Source organism: Tachysurus vachellii, chromosome 1, assembly GCF_030014155.1.
Source record: "Tachysurus vachellii isolate PV-2020 chromosome 1, HZAU_Pvac_v1, whole genome shotgun sequence".
NCBI classification, from domain to species: Eukaryota; Metazoa; Chordata; class Actinopteri; order Siluriformes; family Bagridae; genus Tachysurus; species Tachysurus vachellii.
Window position 1 is genome coordinate 22,656,311 of NC_083460.1, and position 20,513 is coordinate 22,676,823.

The 20,513-nt window shown below is 39.9% G+C and overlaps 2 protein-coding genes across 4 annotated transcripts in view; both read left to right on the forward strand.

Annotated features, from left to right (window-relative positions):
- Window positions 1-1,863, forward strand: part of rex1bd (required for excision 1-B domain containing) — a 5,452-nt gene extending 3,589 nt beyond the window's left edge. The window contains exons 4-6 of one of the 3 annotated variants that reach the window (XR_009649003.1): window positions 906-994; window positions 1,124-1,232; window positions 1,503-1,863. Coding sequence is in view for 2 of the 3 variants with exons in the window: in XM_060877406.1 (XP_060733389.1) it covers window positions 906-994; window positions 1,503-1,575 (162 nt within the window). In the remaining variant the exon portion in view is untranslated. The remainder of the gene's footprint in view (window positions 1-905; window positions 995-1,123; window positions 1,233-1,502) is intronic. The other 2 variants (XM_060877407.1, XM_060877406.1) reach the window with 2 other exon arrangements.
- Window positions 1,864-5,349: 3,486 nt separating this feature from the next.
- Window positions 5,350-19,328, forward strand: shc2 (SHC (Src homology 2 domain containing) transforming protein 2). Its single transcript, XM_060864219.1, has 12 exons — window positions 5,350-6,252; window positions 7,988-8,058; window positions 8,745-8,805; window positions 8,891-9,010; window positions 9,323-9,376; window positions 10,293-10,344; window positions 10,545-10,671; window positions 11,352-11,529; window positions 13,022-13,115; window positions 15,567-15,734; window positions 17,078-17,367; window positions 17,593-19,328. Exons 1-12 carry the CDS (start codon window positions 5,350-5,352, stop codon window positions 17,719-17,721), a joined length of 2,247 nt encoding a protein of 748 aa, XP_060720202.1. The 3' UTR covers window positions 17,722-19,328.
- Window positions 19,329-20,513: the final 1,185 nt, after the last annotated feature.

The window sequence follows — 20,513 nt, forward strand, 5'->3', positions numbered from 1 at the left end:
TAAATTGTTATAATTCTTCTCAGTGTCAGGAGCAGCAGACAGGGGGCAGCACTGAGACCGAAAAGATGCACATGCTAGTTTCCATGTACTACATTTTTTAATACAGTATCCATGGTAACCTATACTGTAAAAAATGATGATACGATAATCGATCAGTAACAGAACAGTGTGCTTTTTCACGTGCGTGTAAAAAAAAAAAAAAAACATTTCCCGGACACCTACAAAGACACGGAGTTGTTCATGCATGAGGATTTCCTGATCCTTTGTGCAAGGGACGTGGTTTGATTTCAGTGAAACAAAGAAAATAAAGTTTATTTAATTAAACATATTAAGAAAGAATAATGTCAGTCATGAGTCTCTTTTAATGGTGCTGACTCTAAATACATATTTATTTATTCATATGAGAAATACATAAATAAGAGAGTCAGCTTTTAGCAACCCAAATAAATAAATAGTATAAATAAATACAAACTAAACCAAGCAGCATGGGTTTGCAGCAATGTATTAACTAGAGTCCGTGCATAAGCGAGCCAGCCCAATTCCACACTTGAAATATTTCACACGTGAAATAGTTGCCCTAGTTTGAAGTCCCTTAAGCGTCTCAGATCTTCTTAAGCGTCTTCTGTACCAGGTGAACAGAATTCTTGGTTATGTTGTTGGCTGATGGTGGAATAATTTCATGAATGATCAGGTGTACAGCTGATCTTACTGATGGTGATAGAGGATGTATTTACAATCAGGAGGTTTTCTGCCACAGGAAAGTCTTCAGGACTGAAGATGAACCCACATGAGGTCACAAGCCCTGATTTGATGCTGAGTAAATGTCTTGTGTTTGATCAAGCAGACGTTTGTTAGTGCAGTGTGGGTGGAAATTGTTTGGAACTTTTATTTATTTATTTTTACAGACTGCAAAATTACAGCTTGCCAAGCAGAGTGCACAAGATCATCCAGAAGACCAGAGCTACCAGGAAAAGGTTCAGGAGATCAAACAAGTGTAAGTAGATCTCATTATTCCTTTTGGTAAAATCTCTGATCCAGTCAGGGGAAGTGAGTATTTAATATTTTTTTCAGTCTTTCCAAGATTTCAATTTTTTTTTCCTTTTTTTTTTTTTTTTTTTTTGAGATCACAGACGTCACCTGATTTTGGGTCGAGATGCATTGTGTAATGTGACAACGCCTCACATTTGTGTGTGTGGAACATGAGTACAGCTCTCATAGAAAGAAAAGAAGAAGTAACTTTACACACAAAAAAGGGCCCAAATAATTCCCCAAGTTGTATTTCAAATTTGGAGGAAAAAAATAAAAAAGCTGCAAAATCAACATTGTTGGTGCCAAAAAAAACCCAAAAAAATCAAAAAGCCCAAAAAATCAGAGACTGACTGAAGTGGATTCTTTTTCTGCAAAAAATTGTATTAAGTAACAGACGGTAAAAAAAAAATTGCTGAAATTCTGTGCTCCACCAGCGAAATGTCTCACTTTTTATCCTTCTGCTTTTTTTCCAGCATCATAAAAACCAAGGAGTCTCTGAGTGAAATCATGCAGGATTTTAAATATGACTCAGAAGATGCAGATTGACTCCGAGAGACTGCGAACTCTCTCTAGACCCTGTCTATAGACCCTGACACTTCAGGAACATTTATCTGATCTGTACCTGAACGTTTAGATCAGTCTGGACTTTAAAATCATAACCCCTTTTTTTGCTCCCAGGCAGAATCATTTTAAAAAGGTTCATTTAAGAAGAGATTCCAAAGGAAACCTTTGGGATGCCGTTTCTGAAGAAATGGTTTAGAATTTTATCTCGTTCATGTGGCTCTGTACTATGTTTTTAAATGTAGATTAATTAAACCAGTTGTTCACCATGTATCCCATGTGATTTTGTGGTTTTGAAAAGATGGAGACTGATGTTATAACATTATACAACAATATATATTTTACTTAACAGAAGTTTACAAATAGCCCATAAGACAAAATAAATAAATTAAATAAATAAACCAGTTTCAAAGTTTACACCCCCCTCGATTCTTGATCCTGTGTGGTGTTACCTTGATGACCTTGATGTTTTGGGACAGTTCTTCCTGAGTCCATTGTTTCCCTTGAGATTCAGCAAGGGGGGGGTGTAAACTTATGACTTCACCTATATATGTAGTCTACTTATGACTTCACCTATATATGTTCCTGCTTTTGTCTGGAAGGGGATGTACATCTGCTACATCCAAACTGTCTAAAGGCTGAATGCTTGGCTCTCTTCTCTTTCTCAGTGAGCTCATTATCCTTATAAAAATCATGAACTAGGGGTTTCCGCAAGGATTTCCAGTTTTCTCCCCAGTCCAAAGTCGTTGTATAGACTAAATTCTGTGTAGTATGTAATTGTGGTCTGCCAGGGGTTGGTGCACCCTGTACACCCTGTGCCTCTAGGATAGACCCCAGGTTCTCCATGGCCCTGTGTAAGATACAGAAAATGGATGGATGGGTAATTATGATGGATTTTATAAATAAGGTTACAGATATGAATTAATTGTCATCATTAATCCATAAAAGCAGTCTACTAATGCTGAAAATAATACACCAATAAATAAAACGCCAAATCAAAAGTCCAAAGAAAACAAATGTTGCATGTTGCCAAATGAAATATTTGCTTCTACAGGTTGCAAGTTGTAGGGATTATCAATCACTTAAAACAAACAGCTATTGTTCGATGTCCAATTGGCATACATTCTGGTAAACAGAGAGAGGCTTGGGTGAGAAGGGTCCCCACCAATTTAGGTGTATGCAACTTTAGTCATCTAGGAAAACCAACAGATCAAATCAGAGCTTAATATTTACTTGCGTGTTTTGAGCCAAATGCTAATTTTGGTTCAAAACACTCCCATTGATTGTCACTTACCTGTATATTTCATTTATATTTTCAACACTTTTAAGTAGACCGTTAAGTATTAAGTATACATTGTGAATGTATTACCCAAATTCAGTAATATATCATTCACCTTCGGGAAGTTTAACACAATAAAGCGGAATAAAATGGACCATTGGGGCGTCTTCTTCCAGGGTATGTTCTTATATATCCTTCTTACATGTCTTTTTTTTAAAAATAAGAATTAGTCCAGGCAACAGTCAATCCGTTATAAGCATAAGTTCATTCATTCATTCATCTTCTACCGCTTATCCGAACTACCTCGGGTCACGGGGAGCCTGTGCCTATCTCAGGCGTCATCGGGCATCAAGGCAGGATTCACCCTGGACGGAGTGCCAACCCATCGCAGGGCACACACACTCATTCACTCACGCAATCACACACTAGGGACAATTTTCCAGAGATGCCAATCAACCTACCATGCATGTCTTTGGACCGGGGAAGGAAACCAGAGTACCCGGAGGAAACCCCCGAGGCACGGGGAGAACATGCAAACTCCACACACACAAGGTGGAGGCGGGAATCGAACCCCGACCCTGGAGGTGTGAGGCGAACGTGCTAACCACTAAGCCACCGTGCCCCCCATAAGCATAAGTTAATGGACGAAAAAATTATCGAACTTTGACATATGAATGTTGGCAGACATCAGCCGGAAATGTGTTGGGATGGCAGTCGCTCCTGCACTCAGTGGTTGATACTGCGGCACTTTATCCAACGTATTTGCGCCGAGGCCCCTGGGAGGTTAGGGAAAAACATGCATTATATCCAACAGCTCTGATTTCATCTATTTATGCAGAAGTCTGGCAATTGTTAGCTTTGCTTCGTCTAAAGATTTTAACAGTTTTTCTAACACCAGCCAATTACAAAAAATCCTTTCAGTTGTCATTCTGGCTTGTTTTCAATGTATAGCTGGTACATGAATTAAAAAAAAAGGATAAAGAGAAAATAAAGAATTGGGCACAGCTTCCATGATTAGATCAATCTTTTATCATAAATACCTTCATTAAAAAGAGTACCAACCTGCTAACAGCAGCAGTTTGAGATTTTACTTTTCTTTATGTTGTAGATATTTCTAAATGGCAATTTCTTTGCTGAAAAGAAGGTCTATCTAATTATCTTTTTTTTAAAAAATGTATTTATATATATACAATCATCAGAATCTCAGTTGCCTGAGATTACATGTACAAGGTAATTTGTCTTGGTGTACTGGTGCACAGTAATAGTGAAGCAAAAAAGCATGAATATAAAGAAACTAAGTATAAGCTACAAAAACAATGGGTGTAAAAAAGAAAGAAAAGAAAATAGAAACATTAAGAAGGTATGATGAATAACGCTGTGATTGTGTAAAATTATACACTGGGTGAAAAAGCTGACATCGTTGTCTGTAAATAATTTTACGCTTTCCCATATGATAGTGTTTGGTCACTACCATATGATAGGGTTTGGGGCAGTGGTGGCTCAACTGGTTAAGGCTCTGGGTTGTTGATCGGAGGATCAGGGTTCAAGGCCCAGCACAGCCAAGCTGCCACTGCTGGGCCCTTGAGCAAGGCCCTCAACCCTCCCTGCTCTAGGGGTGCTGTATCATAGCTGCCCCTGCACTCTGACCCCAACCTCCTCAGTTGGGGTATGTGAAGAAAAGAATTTCACTGTGCTGTAGCGTATATGTGGCAAAAATAAAGGCTTCTATGCCCTGTTCTATCTATCTATCTTAAGCACGTCTAGACAGTAATAATGGTCACTACCATGTACTGTATACCAGTTACAAAATGTGTGGGATGCACATCCAACTAATGTTGGATGTGCATGTAATGTAAAGCATGTAGTAGCATGGCATGCTTATAATTACATCAGATTCATTTATTTATAATCATTGAAAATGATATAGAATAGAATGCAAATAGTAATGACAATAAATACTAAGAACATCAATCAGTCATCCGTTTGGAGTTTAATTTAAATGAGGCCTTCAACCCAAAAAAAGATCGACTCATATCATATATCACTTTAATGTTTCTATTTAAAGGGTTTAAAAAGTTCCCATTTAACTCCATATGTAGAAATTGTTAAGAATTATTTGATTCATTGGAAAGCCCTAGAGGTTTAAAAAAAATCTGAGATGTCGGTGTGTACGAGGTAAGCGACAGTCTTTGTTTCTCTCTAGACAGTGCTCTGTTGTTGATTGCGATGCTGTACTGTGTGTGTGTGTGTGTGTGTGTGTGTGTGTGTTTGTGATGTAATGCTGGGAGGGGGTACTCAGGCTGCGTTAGCTAATGGGGGCTGAGTGCATCTTGGCAGAGCCGGAGATGAACAATAACATCATGACCTCATAGAGTGAATACGGAAGCAGGGGAGTAACCGAGACGCACTACAGGAGAGGGCTGGCCTTCAACAGAGGAGAGAGAGAGAGAGAGAGAGAGAGAGAGAGGGGGATAGTGTGTATGCATAGAACAGACTACAGCATTGCACCAACCCCAAAGGAGATTCTCTTCACTGAGAGATTTTTGGAAGAATTGCTTTTCTCTTCCATCACTTCTATCCATTTTTTCTTCCTTTTTCCACCGTTAGCTAGTGGCAGCGATACCCACTCATCGTTGTCCTCCCTGCACCAGGCTGTTCTTCCGGGCATGCTACTTAAGCCCAAGTATGGCCGCTTTCGCAACGACTCTGTGACCTCCTCAGACGACCTGATACAGAGCTTAGCCATGAGCGGGAAGGTGGTAGCCACAGCAGTGGCTCCTTCTTCAGTACCAAACTCACCAGTGCCACCCTTGGAGCCCACCATCCTCACCCCACCCTTAGTCCAGGCATTGGATGAGTCTCCTGGCCTGGATGGCGAGCAGGACAGTACCACCACCTTCTGCATGCTCATCCCCAAGATGCCCCACTGGAAGTTCTCCAACTCGCTACTGAGCTGCAGTCCTTCTAGCAGTGCTGCTTCAGGCTCCAGTAAGGATTCCAGCAAAAACACTATGGCTAAGGCATCCCCAGCCTCCTCCAGGATAGCTGCAACCTCCAGTGGTCCCATGACCAGCCTTGCTGCTGCACTTAACTCCTGTGACCCTGTCTGTTTGGGTCCCTGTTCACTGCAGGCTGTGAGCAGACAGAGGGTCGCCATAGGCTCAGCTAGTCCCAGTGGCTTTGGAGGTACCGAGACAGCAGTAGGGACCCCAAGCAGTGCTGGAAGCTTCCGCACAGGCATCAGCCGCAGGACCAGAGCGGATGGAATATGGCTTGGTGGAGAAGATCTTAGCCACAAAGGTAATATCATCCATAAGCCTACACAAGGCTGGCTGCATTCAGAGAACAAAATCTACAGCACAGGCATCTCCTATATTGTCAAGGTGAGTTCATGACTGATTAAACTTTTAAAAATTTAAAGCATAACTGAGGACCAGGACCACCATTGTCTTATCATTTATTCATCATTTATTTATTGTTTCTTGTATCGTTTTATTAAAGAGAAACAACATTTGTTCCTTCTTTTAAATTTTTTTTTAAGACAGTTACAATTATATTTGGCATCATGGTAATGTCGCTGTACTGTTGATGGCAAGAAGCAGAGGGTATAATTAAATTAGGTGATGAAGACACTGCATCAGCACAGTGACTGACTGAGTGTGTGGGTAAACAAACAAATAAATCAAAAGAAACAAATGGGAAGATTTCAAAACATTTCTAACATCTTAAGCACCAGCCACAAGTGCTGTTATATATTAAAACAATGTTAGAAATGGCCTGTTATCACCACACAACCAAATATAGACCAACATTATGATCTGAAGTTTTCCTAACATGTTCTGCATCCTCTGTGCTTCCTCATGCATCATGAAAGGTTACTAGAGATGACAGACTTATTGACCTTCATTCCCCAATTCTGCTTGCTGCCTCTTTCTTTAATTCTCTTACCTCGAAGAGAGACAGAGAGAGTCCAGTCTGAGCAGGCGTAATTGCATTACTTAGGCACGTTTCTCTATTCGATTACTTTTAATCACTACAATTTGTATCACATGTTTTCCATAGGGTCCAGAATTATATCTGCACCAGTGTATTACCAAAGTGAGATAAACCACAGGGCGACATAACGTAGGATGGATTTCCCAGTACAAGGCTAAACACAACTGTGTCTCAGCTGCTTTTATGCTCTCAGAGTATGAATCACTGGACTTGGTGCCCTGTTTTTGCTTTGCCATTGACAGTATTGTTGGCTGTCTGAATCCGAAACATACCAACAACCATGCTCCAGAATTTGGTGGAAAAATATATATGTATTTTTGTATATTTTGTATATCGGGAACCCTCCTGGTCCCAAGCCGGTCCGAAGTCCGAATAAAATGAGAGGGTTGCGTCTGGAAGTGCATCTGGTATAAAACCTGGACCAAATCTAATATGCTGACCATGTGATCCACTGTGGTGACCCTGAACGGGGAGCAACCGAAAGACCAACAACAATATATTTTGTTTATCAGGAGGAGATCGTTACTCACGCACACAACAAAGTTGAGGTCATGAGGTCGCAGTGTGTGCAGAGGATATAAACTATAATGCATTTAATCAACTGGCCTCAAATGGCAGTTTTTTTGCTCACAAAATGTTCGTTATTGTTTGATTATAGTTGAGTTATTCATGAACGAAGGCCAAATCAGTATATTTTTATTGCTTTTGAGGATTGTGCATGGAGCTTTGTGTCTTCAGACAAGTGGAAAGAGTTTCATGGTTGGTTTGTGTGACAAACACTGAAATTAGCATCACCATGTTATTTTTAATGATAGCTTTTAGTGTCCCGTGTCCTCCTATCCTCTGGACTTGCTGTAAGAGTCTTCAACAACGTAACCATTACATTGTCTACTAAACGTTGAGGATACAAAGATATATTTTGCTCCTGCTCATTGTGCTAAGCTGGAGGCTTGTGTGGAATGTTTCATGCATGCAGCAATCAGCATCTTGTTTGGTTTTTTTGTTTGTTTGTTTGTGGGTAGGGCTGAGGGTGTGTCAGGCGCCTGATACGGGTCTCTTTACTTTGGGACCGAAATGACTGGAACAATCATTTTTTTCTTCTGTTTGTTTGTATGGTTTCAGTATTTAGGCTGCATTGAGGTGCTTAAATCAATGCGTTCGCTGGACTTCACCACAAGAACACAGGTGACGAGGTAAGTATCTCAGTTTGGTCCTTTAGTGCCGATAATCATTTGTAGTTTATATAACAAACCGTTATTCTGAATGATTTCTTTCAAGGTCTTTGTTTAGTGTGGTGTAGCACAGGAGCATTTTGCTGCTCACAGAGCTGGTTTTCCTGCGGGAATGGTGCAGTCTTCTCCCCGCTCCGGGCTATTGATCAGCAGTAACCTAATCCCCAAAGCCCACATTGGCCTTAAGTGCTGCCAGAGCCGAGCAAATGTAGATAGACATGTATTATTGATGCTGCTGCTTAATGACTGGAGAGCTGCAGAGAGCTGGACCGTGAAAATCGTATATAAAAACACAGAAGGCTAGGCTGTTTGGACGAGGAGCGGCTTTGAGAGGGATATCGCACTTAGGGAGTGTTAGAAAGCGGTGGTAGAATGTTCTAGAGTGACGTGCTTAGAGATCAGAATCTTGTATTATTCTAGATGCTAACATGCACTGATTAATCATTTGAGCAACCGTGTAGCTACCAATTTCCTCTAAATAAGAATTCTATGACTAGATTAAACCGATTAGACCTGACAGTTGTGACCATCTTACTGGAGAAGAAAAAAAAAAACAACCACTCATGATATAAAAGGATCTGTTGAAATAAAATTGTTTTATTATTGATTATGGAATTATTGACCTGAAAATCTCAATGTGTCTTCAGGGAGGCTATTAACAGGCTGTGTGAAATAGTTCCAGGAGGGAAAGGGGTATGGAAGAAGAAGGTAAGCACTGGAGACTGGACAGTATACAAAGAAAGATACACAAATGTTGCTTTATTATAAACGACTGTGATTCTGTACGTTGCAGGCTGCCAACAAGGCCCTTCATGCCGTCATGGGAAAGAGTAACTTGCATTTCGCTGGCATGCGTATTGCTGTCAACATCTCAGTAGAAGGGCTGAATTTGCTAGACCCCACCACACGACAGGTTCGAGTCTTCCGTAGTCTCCTGTGCGGACGAGATGAGATGTACAAATAGGAGTCAAAGATAATATTGTTTTTCAGTAACGAAGGGAAAGCTTAAGTCAAAAGATCAGGCTAGTCTTTTATGGGAATCAGCTTTGGCTGTTTATCATTATATTGATTTCACTCTCTCTCTCTGTCTCTCTCTCTCTGTCTCTGTCTGTCTGTCTGTCTGTCTCTCTCTCTCTCTCTGTCTCTCTCTCTCTGTCTCTCTCTCTCTCTCTCTCTCTCACACTCTCTGTCTCTGTCTCTGCCTCTGTCTCTGTCTGTCTCTCAGGTGATAGCACATCACCCTATGCAGTCCATCTCCTTTGCTTCTGGAGGAGACACGGTGAGACCTCAAAACTCTCAGCCACAATATATAGTGCATCTTTTAGCAGCATCTTTAAACAGACTACAATTTTTGCAGACATCTGGCAGCTTGTGTGTAGAGTATTCTTTCGTTTTTTCCATCTTGTGCTTCAATGCAAATTATTCAGTACACCAGAAATATTGTGCAACTTACTAGAGCAAAGAGTTAGAAGAAGAACAAAATAAGTTTTGTTTAGTTACCGGTTCATCAGAAAACAAATTTTGATGTAACTATTTATCAGGGCACTCTATCCTAACTATTAGGATTGAGTTTGTTTTTTTTCTAAGATAGAGAGAATTACTTAATAGAATATTAACATGTGAATGATTTGCCTTAAGCTAAGTTATATGATCTAAAGGGTCACCATGGCAGTTTGTTTGTCTTTGTGTGTGTGTGTGTGTGTGTGTGTGTTTGTCTGTGTGTGTCTGTGTGTGTCTGTGTGTGTCTGTGTGTGTGTGTGTGTGTGTGTGTGTGTGTGTGTGTAGAGTTTGCATGTTTTCCCCATGCTTCAGGGGTTTCTTCTAGGTTCTCTCTCCTCTCAAGTCCAAAGACATGCACTATAATGGAATCACTAAATTGTCCATAGTGTGTGAATGGGGGTGTGTGTGTGTGTGTGTGTGTGTGTGTGTGTGTGTGTGTGTGTGTGTGTGTGTGTGTGTGTGTGTGTGTGTGTGTGTGTGTGTGTGTGTGTGTGTGTGTGTGTGTGTGTGTGTGTGTGTGGGTGTGTTTGAGCCCGAGCCCCTGCCACCTTGTGTAGGACAATTGCGACAGAAGATGGATGGATGGATGGATGTCACCATAAATTTGATGGGAATTTTTGATCTGGTTACTGAATATGAATGAATGTCAATATGTGTATGGTACTGAATATAACAAAACTCATTTTGTTCTTCAGGATACACCTGATTATGTTGCATATGTGGCCAAAGATCCTGTCAATCAAAGAGGTTAGTTGTATTGTTGTTTGGTTAGTTGCTTTATTTATTTATTTACTTCTGTATTACTACCTACGTTTTTATCATTAACATTATACCCTGTCATACATCTCTGTATCTTTTCCACCATTTTTTCTCGCCAAACACTTATTAATTGTGTATTGACCAATATTTAATTCTTAAATTAAACATACTTACTTCTTGTATTGCAGCATGTCATATTCTGGAGTGCTGTGCAAACCTTGCTCAGAGCATTATCAGTACCATCGGCCAAGCCTTCGAGCTACAATTCAAACAGCACCTGCACAGCCCACCCAAAGCCACACCCAGCCAGGACAGGTGAATGTTATGTACTCTGGAGTACACCATTTATTAAAACACCAAAACACTCAGACGGACGTTATTTTACTTTTAGTGGAGTATTTTTAGAATAGGTCTTCCAGCATTGACCATTACTCATTTGAAGATAATGATCACAGAGAATGTTTTGAGTCATAATCTAGTGGCAGAGGTTTTGGGTTAAAATATAATTTGTAGAACTGATCATGCTTTCAGGGATGATGGAAATGGCGGTATTAATGGTACTATAGTGCTTTTATTCCATTTCTAAATCAATATTTACTAATATGTAATCTGAGTGCCAATGGGACATGAAGCAAGTCTGTATTTCTTGTGTTCTATTTGCCATTCACAAAGTTAAAAACTATTCAGTAAAATACAATGTAGTAAATTGATTAATTACATATTGTAGTAATACAGATAATAAATAAGCAGACTCAAAATATCACAGTCATTCAGATAATCAAATAGTAATCAGATTTAAAAGTATTTAAAGAATAGAATCCTATTTTAGCTGTTTCTGAAATTCAGACCTAACAGGATGAATCTGGTGGCTCTGCAGTTGAGAACGTTGTTGCCAGGTCTGTTGAAGGGTGCCAATAATTACGAAATTGTCAGGATTAACCCTCAAACTATTACATACATAAACAATATATTCTGATATTTTATGTTTATGTCAGGAACGCAAGGACAGAGGAGTCAGTGTGGGAGGATGATGACATGTTTTTGGAGCACGATTACTACAACAGAATACCAGGAAAAGAACCTCCGCTGGGAGGGGTTGTTGACTCGAGGCTTAGGGTGCCAGCAGCCATGCCGGGCCACATCCACTGCGTACCGCAGAGCAAATTAGCACAGGTATCTGCTCGGCTTCACCCTGTTCCAAATGGTTAAACCAGGAGTTGGTGGGATAACGTGATGCTAGATGTAGATAATGCTAAAATAATGGACTGAATTATGGAGCTCCTTTAATATATTTGCACTGTATCTAACCACTGGACCCAATAAGGCTCTTGAGCAATGACTGTATATATGGGAGGACATTGTAACAATGTTAAAAGAGTGAAGCCAAAGTGTCTCTGAGGCCCTCAGTTTGCTGGGTGCGGTATGATTATATCAACCCTGTGTTAAATAATTTCATATTACATTTTGTGTTGTTTGATGATAATAAAAAGCACATGCTTGATGAGGCGGTTGACTCAAGAGACACACAAGCCAGCTAGTAAATGGTAGACCAATCAGTCAAGACTCTAAAATCTTCTTATTCAATCCAATATGACTACACTTTATCATTTACCATCTAAATTGCCACTTTAGGTAATGGCAGTCCTCTTGTTTATGACTAGTATGGGTGGTAGAGGGGTGGACTGTTATTCTGTACAAACATTTGCTCCACGGTACTCCATGCCATCTCTGCTTCTACAAATAAAATCAATTTATTACTGCAAATCACCAGACTCTGTACTATAAAGTCATCAGTAGCCATTCCTAGTACTGGTTGACCAGGAAGTAAGCTATATCAGTGGGAGGAGTAACAACAAAACAATTTTACTGCAGCTTAAACAAAACATTCTGGAAAGAAATTTGGCGTTTGTGTAGAAACATTTTTGTGTTTTTCTGCATCATGTTAGATGAGGTGAAGGAGTGGGCACTTTACTGTCTTCAATCCCAGCAGTAGTTGCTCCGTATTTACATGAAGATTAAGTTTAAGATTAAGCCACATCTAGCCAGCAAAGGTTGCTGTCACTCATGCCACCCAAAGTCATGAACAGTTGTTTTGTCTTTGTGACTTCCTTTATGTGTATTAATGTGTTTGTAGTATGTCTCCAAATTTTGCACAAAATGGCAAGAAATGGCTTGATGTTGTCCACTCGTATATACAGTCATGGGTCTTGAGTCAGAGGTTTCTTTCAAAGTCAGAATTCTGAATCCCATAGCCATCCATAGCTGGGAGCAAAGGAAGGGAAATCATGGGCATGTGTGAACTCATGTATGATAAAACGGGTAGAAAGCTCTGACCTCCATGTGTGTTACACTGCAGAATAAGATTAAGCAGTTCCAAAAGTTATAGATGGTTGGCTGGCTTCTGGTGTCTTGCTGGAAGTGTGCTCAGCCTCCACCCTACCCGGCTGGTAGCTGATGTATGAGAGGCGACACCTAGCTGGGAATTGGCAGGTGACCAAATTGAGGAGAAAAGGGGAAAGAATACAGAATTCTGTTAATGTACTTTTTTGGGGGGGGGTTTCTTACCTGACACATACAGTATAAGGCATTTATCCAGGAATTACAATATATCTATTCCATTTGGAGTACAGTTTCAAACTGATTCCAGTTCTATGCACCTTTGTAGTCTGGATCTACAGCTAAGAGAGACATGCCTTCACTACCTGCAACTCAGCTCTGTTATGAAGTGCACTGGGACATGGAGAACTGCAGTAGCTCAAGTAAGACATCCTTTATTTAATGCTGAAATGGAAAATACTGCATGATATTGTTCTGGATTTACATGATAATGAATTTGGTTTGGTAGTAATTTCTATGGGGGGCACAGTGGCTTAGTGGTTAGCACGTTTGCCTCACACCTCCAGGGTTGGGGGTTCGATTCCCGCCTCTGCCTTGTGGGTGTGGAGTTTGCATGTTCTCCCCGTGCCTCGGGGGTTTTCTCCCCCGGTCCAAAGACATGCCTGGTAGGTTGATTGGCATCTCTGGAAAATTGTCCATAGTGTGTGATTGCGTGAGTGAATGAGAGTGTGTGTGCCCTGCGATGGGTTGGCACTCCGTCCAGGGTGTATCCTGCCTTGATGCCCGATGACGCCGTTCCCCGTGACCCGAGGTAGTTCGGATAAGCGGTAAAAAATGATTGAGAGTGAGTGAGTGAGTAATTTCTATGTACTACATATAGTTCTAAGCATTACTAAAAATTAAGAAACAGGCCTGTTAATGATTACCAAATTATAGTAATTCTAACATTGTTTTCTCTGTTGTTAAGCACTTTTATTTTAGCTCATTAATATACTATTAAGCTCTTTTAAGCACTAATAGTGACCTAGCCATTTGGGCTAATTTTATTACTGGGAACTAAAGTAACTAGAGTAATTGCTAATCATTTGAAATAACATTGGAATTAGAACCATTAACTAGTCTCATTTTGACAAGCATCAATATGTTAATGTTAGATAATATTTTAACTAACATTACTAAATGTTTGAAAAAGATGGCAGACAGCCACATAAATATACAGTGCATGATTTCTATATTCTGTAATGTTACTCTGAAAATACATATCATGAGCAAATTGAAAGTAATGATTTTTAATGAAGTTCTTTGTGTTATTAATTTTTCTAACCATTGTTATTTATAAAATGGTTAAAAAAATTAAAAACACAAAGAACTTCATTATAAATCAGTCACAGTGAAGGCTAGCCAGGGCACATTCACATTTGCTGTTAGTGAGCCCAAGATGTGCAGATCCAGGTCTACCAGAGGCTGATCAGCCGGCTTGAGGCCCTCCATGAATGGCTAAGCCCCAGGTCAAAACCAAGAGGTCCTCCCTGCTCCATTGAGGATGTTAATCTGCTCCATGTTCCACTGAAGTCATTTCCTGCTCCTCCAGAGGACATCATTATAGAACCCAGTTTTCTCATGGGCACCACTTCAACCTTCTGCTCTGCCTCGGATGTTACTATACCACCCGACTTCACGCCGGACGATGCTCCACCCTTCATCGTTCCTCCCTTTGCTATGTGGTGTGCGTTGCTCCCTCCTTTTGCTGTGCAGAGGACATCACGCCCTCTCTGGCTCTGTGGAGAATGTTGGTCCCTCCTCTGCCCTCATGGAGATTGTCAGACCTCCCTCTGGTTCTACGTTTGGCTTTGCTCCCCCTGCCAGCTTTGTGGTGGCTGTCGCTCTACACTCCTGCTCCATCTCAATCAGTGCACCAGACCTCGGCGGTGTAAAGAAGATCGCTCTGCCACAATACCTGGTGTGGGGCAGTCCTTTATGGTAGAGTAGCTTGTCAAAAACTGATCCAGAGTAAAATACATATGACAGGCATCAGGAAACAGATTCTCTAGCCCTTGTGTGACAAAATTGTAACCTTTTGGGGTGACCCCCAAGTGACACCATAGACCATCTATGGAGAGACCTGAAGATTTATATGACAGATATTTCCCAAGCAATCCGATTAAGCTTGAAGGACCTGGCAAGAAGATTGAGAGAAACTGCAAGGAGTCTTGAAGCTATAACTGCTACCAAGGATGCTGCAAACCAGTATGAATAAAGTATCTTCAGACTTAAAAGATTCAGTGAAAGTTTTCAGTTTTTGTCATTATGGATTATTGTGTGTAGATGTAAATTTAATTGACTTTAACACAAAAATGCATGCAAAGACTTTCTGAAGCCCCACTGTGTGTGTGTCCAGCTACATTAAAATACAATATAATAATTTAAAAAAACTCTGGATATTCAAGTTAAAGGCATAGTAATTCCTGTGTTTTGCATGTACGTTCAACATTTAAATAATGTTCAAAAGAGAATCCATGGGTGTGTGGCAGCAAGGATGTGGTTGAGTGTTTCGGGTGCAGACAGAGATGAGCGGATTGAACCAGTTGATAACGCTTGATGATTCTCACCCGTGTCTTGTTAATACTGGTGTATTTATGCTTTTAGAGAATGCTGTAAAGCAAGAGTGGCAACGATGTGAAGCGTGTCCTTGAACTGTAAACTGGAATGGGACAAAAGCAATAAGCCTTTCGTTGTCTCATTACCAGTTAGTTGCTTTTTCCATATTGAGTTGCTTAAAAGCATGGTGCAAATCTCCAGCCCTGAGCTGTGCTAAAATTTCACTTACTGCATGATATTGTCACCACAATCTCACAATCTTTTTTCACTTCCAGGTGTGACATCTGATGGGTATTTGAGAGCAGATGGACATCCTAATAGTAGCCAGGATTATGAGGAGCACCTGTATGTGAATACACAGAATCTGAACAAAACAAGACCGCCACGAGATGCACAAGGAGAATGCAGCCCTGAGAGCCCCCCTAAAGACATCTTTGACATGAGTACGTTTCATCAAAAACCATAGTCAGGTCTACCTAAATGCATACGTGGACAAAATTGTTGGTACCCTTCCATTAAAGAAAGAAAAACCACATTGGTCAGTGAAATAACTTGAAACATACAAAGTAATAATAAAAAAAGTGACTGGAAGTACTGGAAAATTAGATAGCAATTTCTGTAACTCTTATGGAGACTTCTGCACATGTCAACCGGTATTTTGGCCCAGTCCTCGTGAGTAAACTGCTCCAGCTGTCTCAGGTTTGAAGATTTTCAGCTCTTTCCATAGATATTCAGTAGGATTTACATCAGGGCTCATAAAAGGCCACTTCAGAATAGTCCAATGTTTTGTTCTTGTGTGTTTTTTACCTTTCTGACACTGGGCAGCACATTTTACTCCAGAATGCCTTGATAGTCTTGAGATTTCCTCGTACCTTGCACAGATTCAAGACACCCTGTGCCAGAAGCAGCAAATCAGCCCCAGAACATAACTGAGCCTCCTCCATGTTTCACAGTAGATACAGTGTTCTTTTCTTTGTATGTTTCATTTTTGCATTTGTGAAAATAGAGAAGATGTGACTTGCCATAAAGGTCTAGTTTTGACTCGTCTGTCCAAAGGACATTCTCCCAGAAGTTTTATGGCTTGTCAATATGCATTTTAGCAAATTCTAGTCCCTCATTTTATGATTCGCTTTTAAACGGTGGAGTCCTCCTCTGTCGTCTTTCATTTCTGATGCTGATGTACCTTGGCCTTAGAGTTCACCTCTAATCTCTTTGGAAGTTGTTCTGGGCTCTTGGTCCTTTAACCTTTCGTATTATCTGTCTCTTCAATTTATCATCAATTTTCCTCTTGCAGCCATGTCCAGGGAGGTCGGCAACAGCCCTGTGGACCTTAAACTTCTGCAACTGTAGTCATAGGAACTGACTGACAGGACTGACTGATTACATCTTTGAAGACACATGTGATGCTAATTAAAGGACACACTTTAGTTTAACATGTCCCTTTGGCAAATTATTTACAATCCTTTCTGGGGTACCATCATTTTTGTTCAGGCCAGTTTCATTAGTTTGTTTTTTAAATGCTTCCTTTAAACCACAATTCAAAAGCAATGTCTGATTTTACTTAGTCAATTTTTCGGTAAATGTTTATTTATTATGGCTTTTGTTAGTTTTGAGTTATTTCAGTGATTGTGGTTTATTCTTTTTTAATGGAAGGATACCAACAATTTTGTCCACGTGTGTATATAATCATTAATATTTAATGAGCTGTTTTGTTTTGTATTTTTTTTAAAAAAGGTACAACCTATACAAAAAATAACCAGTCGGCCTCTATCTACGTTGTCCCCAGGACCTTTTGAAGATGCTCTGCGTCTGCATGAGGCTGGTACTGTGTGTGTGCTGGAGGACAAGTGGCCAAGTCCCCCACACCGCAGAGCCCCTGTAGCCCCTACCGAGGAGCAGCTTTCTCGAGAAGCCTGGTATCATGGCCGAATGAGCCGCCGTGATGCAGAGAAGCTCCTGATCCATGATGGAGATTTCCTAGTGCGGGACAGTGCTACTAACCCAGGCCAATATGTACTGACAGGGATGCACTGCGGCCTGCCGAAGCACTTGCTCCTGGTGGACCCAGAGGGAGTGGTGAGTAAATGGGTTATAGCATATCAGTCATGGGCTAGGGGCCCATGGATGTGGTGAGCTTTCGCGTCATAGAATGGGGTATGAACACACAGTAGTTTCTTTTGTATTTTTAAGCTCAGTGTATTCAAGTAAGAGGGCAACAATTCACTTTCAATTATGACAGAGATCATAATATAAAAAAGTAGTAACCATTTTTTCTTATTTTGTTTTCTTTTGAATTGTCAGGTACGTACTAAAGACATGCTGTTTGACAGCATCAGTCACCTGATCAACTATCACCTGAGCAACAAGCTGCCCATTGTAGCAGCAGAAAGTGAACTTCATCTCCAGCAAGTGGTGTACAGAAAGCAGTGACCGCCAATCAGACAAGGGTGTAAATGTGTCAAGATTAAAAGACAACACTTGCACTTGCCTATCTTCACTTAAGGAACACATAGTGGTACAATTTATTTGTATTTTATTAATAACAGACATTCAATCCTTAAAACACTGTAAATTTGTGAAATTGCCCCTAGGTTTGAATGAGTGTGTACATGATGCCCTGTAATGGACTGGAGTCTCATACATGGTGTGATCCCACTTCACACCAAGTGTTCCCTGGATCCACTGCAATCCTGGACAGAATATAGTGTGTACTGAAAGCGATTGAGTGTAAATTAGTATGAATTCTGTTATTATTCTCAGGTTATCAATGAAGCTAGGCATCGTTTTTTGCAGCCAACCCTGGGCCCCTACACCTTTGCCTTAAACACAGATTCAAAACTTTTATTCTACATTATACATAGGAATGGAGCAAAATGTCCATCAGCACCTTATACACAACTGGCAGCAGAATTCAGATGCACATGAAAAATGTGCTGATGTTAAATTATACCAAAAAAGGCACAAGATTGTAACTGTGTTAAAAATGTTGGTGTAATAATTTTCTCAGGATGCAATGTTGCAGTGCTGTTTTTTTTGTTTATTTCTTTACAACAAATGGTAACTAGATTTGGATAGAGAGTAAAAGCAATTCTTCAAAGCGATTAAATTCCCCATAGACTTATTCATATTGTTGGTTTGAATTATTTCATGGTTTTTTGTTTTCATCCAATTCATCATTTTATAGGTCCTCTAGTCACAAACAGCTTTAATCTATGACCATCATAAATGCAAATTATTATTCGATTATGCTCTGTTCTTTGCATGGCTCATGAAAGGAAATGTAACAGAGAACAGTGAGAATAAGAAACCTCAATTTTGCCCCAAAAAAGGCATTTTAAGGCAATGAAGACTGATGTAGAGTTAAGGTTTTTTTTGTTGTTGTTGTTGGTTTGGCCATGTTCTTTGTTCAGAATAACCATCTAGCTGGCTAATACTGCAAAGTTAGCTTCAAAACACAAAGTTGAAATAAAAAATGGATGACAAAATACCCAGTTGTGGTTTCTCAAACACAGTGCCAAGTTTATTTGGTGTGTAGTGCACTGTAGGTATGAATATGGTGTGTCGCCGTCAGAACGACACTATACAGGGAAAGGAGACTAATACGGGCTAAGCTACAGTATAGCTATGATTAACCTTCTGTTCTTCTGATAGAGATACAACTGTTTTGAATTCTGTTTGTTCAGTTCATCTCCTGATTGGAAGAGATGCAAGATATAAATATCAATTATTCTTTGCTCAGATGTTACTATTGTTTTATGATATGTATAAAAGAAGGATATTTTGGAGGTGGATATATCGTGAGATGTGTGTCCAGTTGTGAAAGGCATGGTCTATTTATTTTTAAAATCATTATGATCATCCATAAAATGACAAGTTTGAAATATTTCAAGCAAGAAAACAAATGTTACCCAAAAATATTATGGTATTCGTTTAGTTTCACTCTGCATTGGTATCACTCTCTTCTCCAGGTCTGTCTGATATAAAAATCAGTGTGGATGATGGTTCTGGCAGAATTAGTTGCACTGCATGAGATTTTAAATGCCAGTTTGTTGTGAATCCATTCAGCAGCCTCTAAGCATATTTATGTATCCTTTGAGGCCATTTAAATAAAAAAAATATATATATTTTTTGTCGGACTTGTTTGTCATGTATTATTATTAATATTAATTAAATGGAGTATCAACCCTGATTTTTGGTAAAATTTCACTTATTGATAAAGGAAGATTCACTCACTCGTTTTCTACCGCTTATCCGAACTATCTCGGGTCACACCTGTGCCTATCTCAGGCGTCATTGGGCATCAAGGCAGGATACACCCTGGATGCAGTGCCAACCCATCGCAGGGCACACACATACTCATTCACTCACGCAATCACACACTACGGATATTTTCCAGAGATATGTACCTTTTCCAGATTTATGTACCTGATTGTGGCTGGGCCACAATAGCAGGGGGTTTGAGTGTGTGCTAAAAGATGAAGAACCATCACTCAGACAAAAGAATTCAAGCAAAAAAAGATGTGTATTTCTCAAATAGGACCTGTGATATACTAACAGGTAGAACGTCAGGTGTGAGCAAAGGCAAAATAACACGCAAATCGAATAAAAACTTTGCCATTACATCTTTATAAAAGAAAAAAACTAAGAAAAGCTTAAACATAAACAATACGGCAACATGTCATCACAAAAAAAACAAAACAAAATGGAGGCACCAACGAAGCGAACAGAAGAAAGCTGTTCCCATCCAATTTGGCAGCATTTTAAATCAGGTCTACCAAATGATGATATAACACACTTCAGTGATCTCGAGAAAAGAGACACAGAAAAGGAGGACAGGATTGGCCTGGACTTCCTGGGTCATCAAACCGAACAGGAATACATACAAAACCACTGAGCATAACAGTCTGCAATCCTGGATCTTGTTAAGAAAACAAAATAGCTGCAATCAGCTGTAATTGCTTCCTGCGTACAAAAAAATATATGAAAAACGAGTGCTCCTGGGCTACAGTGATTTCTGGTCTTATGAAGGGTAAACATTCAGAAATACTCCAGCAATGTGGTAATAAAACACTTCTTCACCTCAAGCAGAAGCTAAAAATCAGTTCACAAGTTATTGTGTGACTTTCAGAATGAAGTATGATATCAGTAAGGACTTAATTCTTAATTCGTTAAGATGAATTTAGGTATTTTTAGGTTCTATTTAAGGAATCATTGATATGATC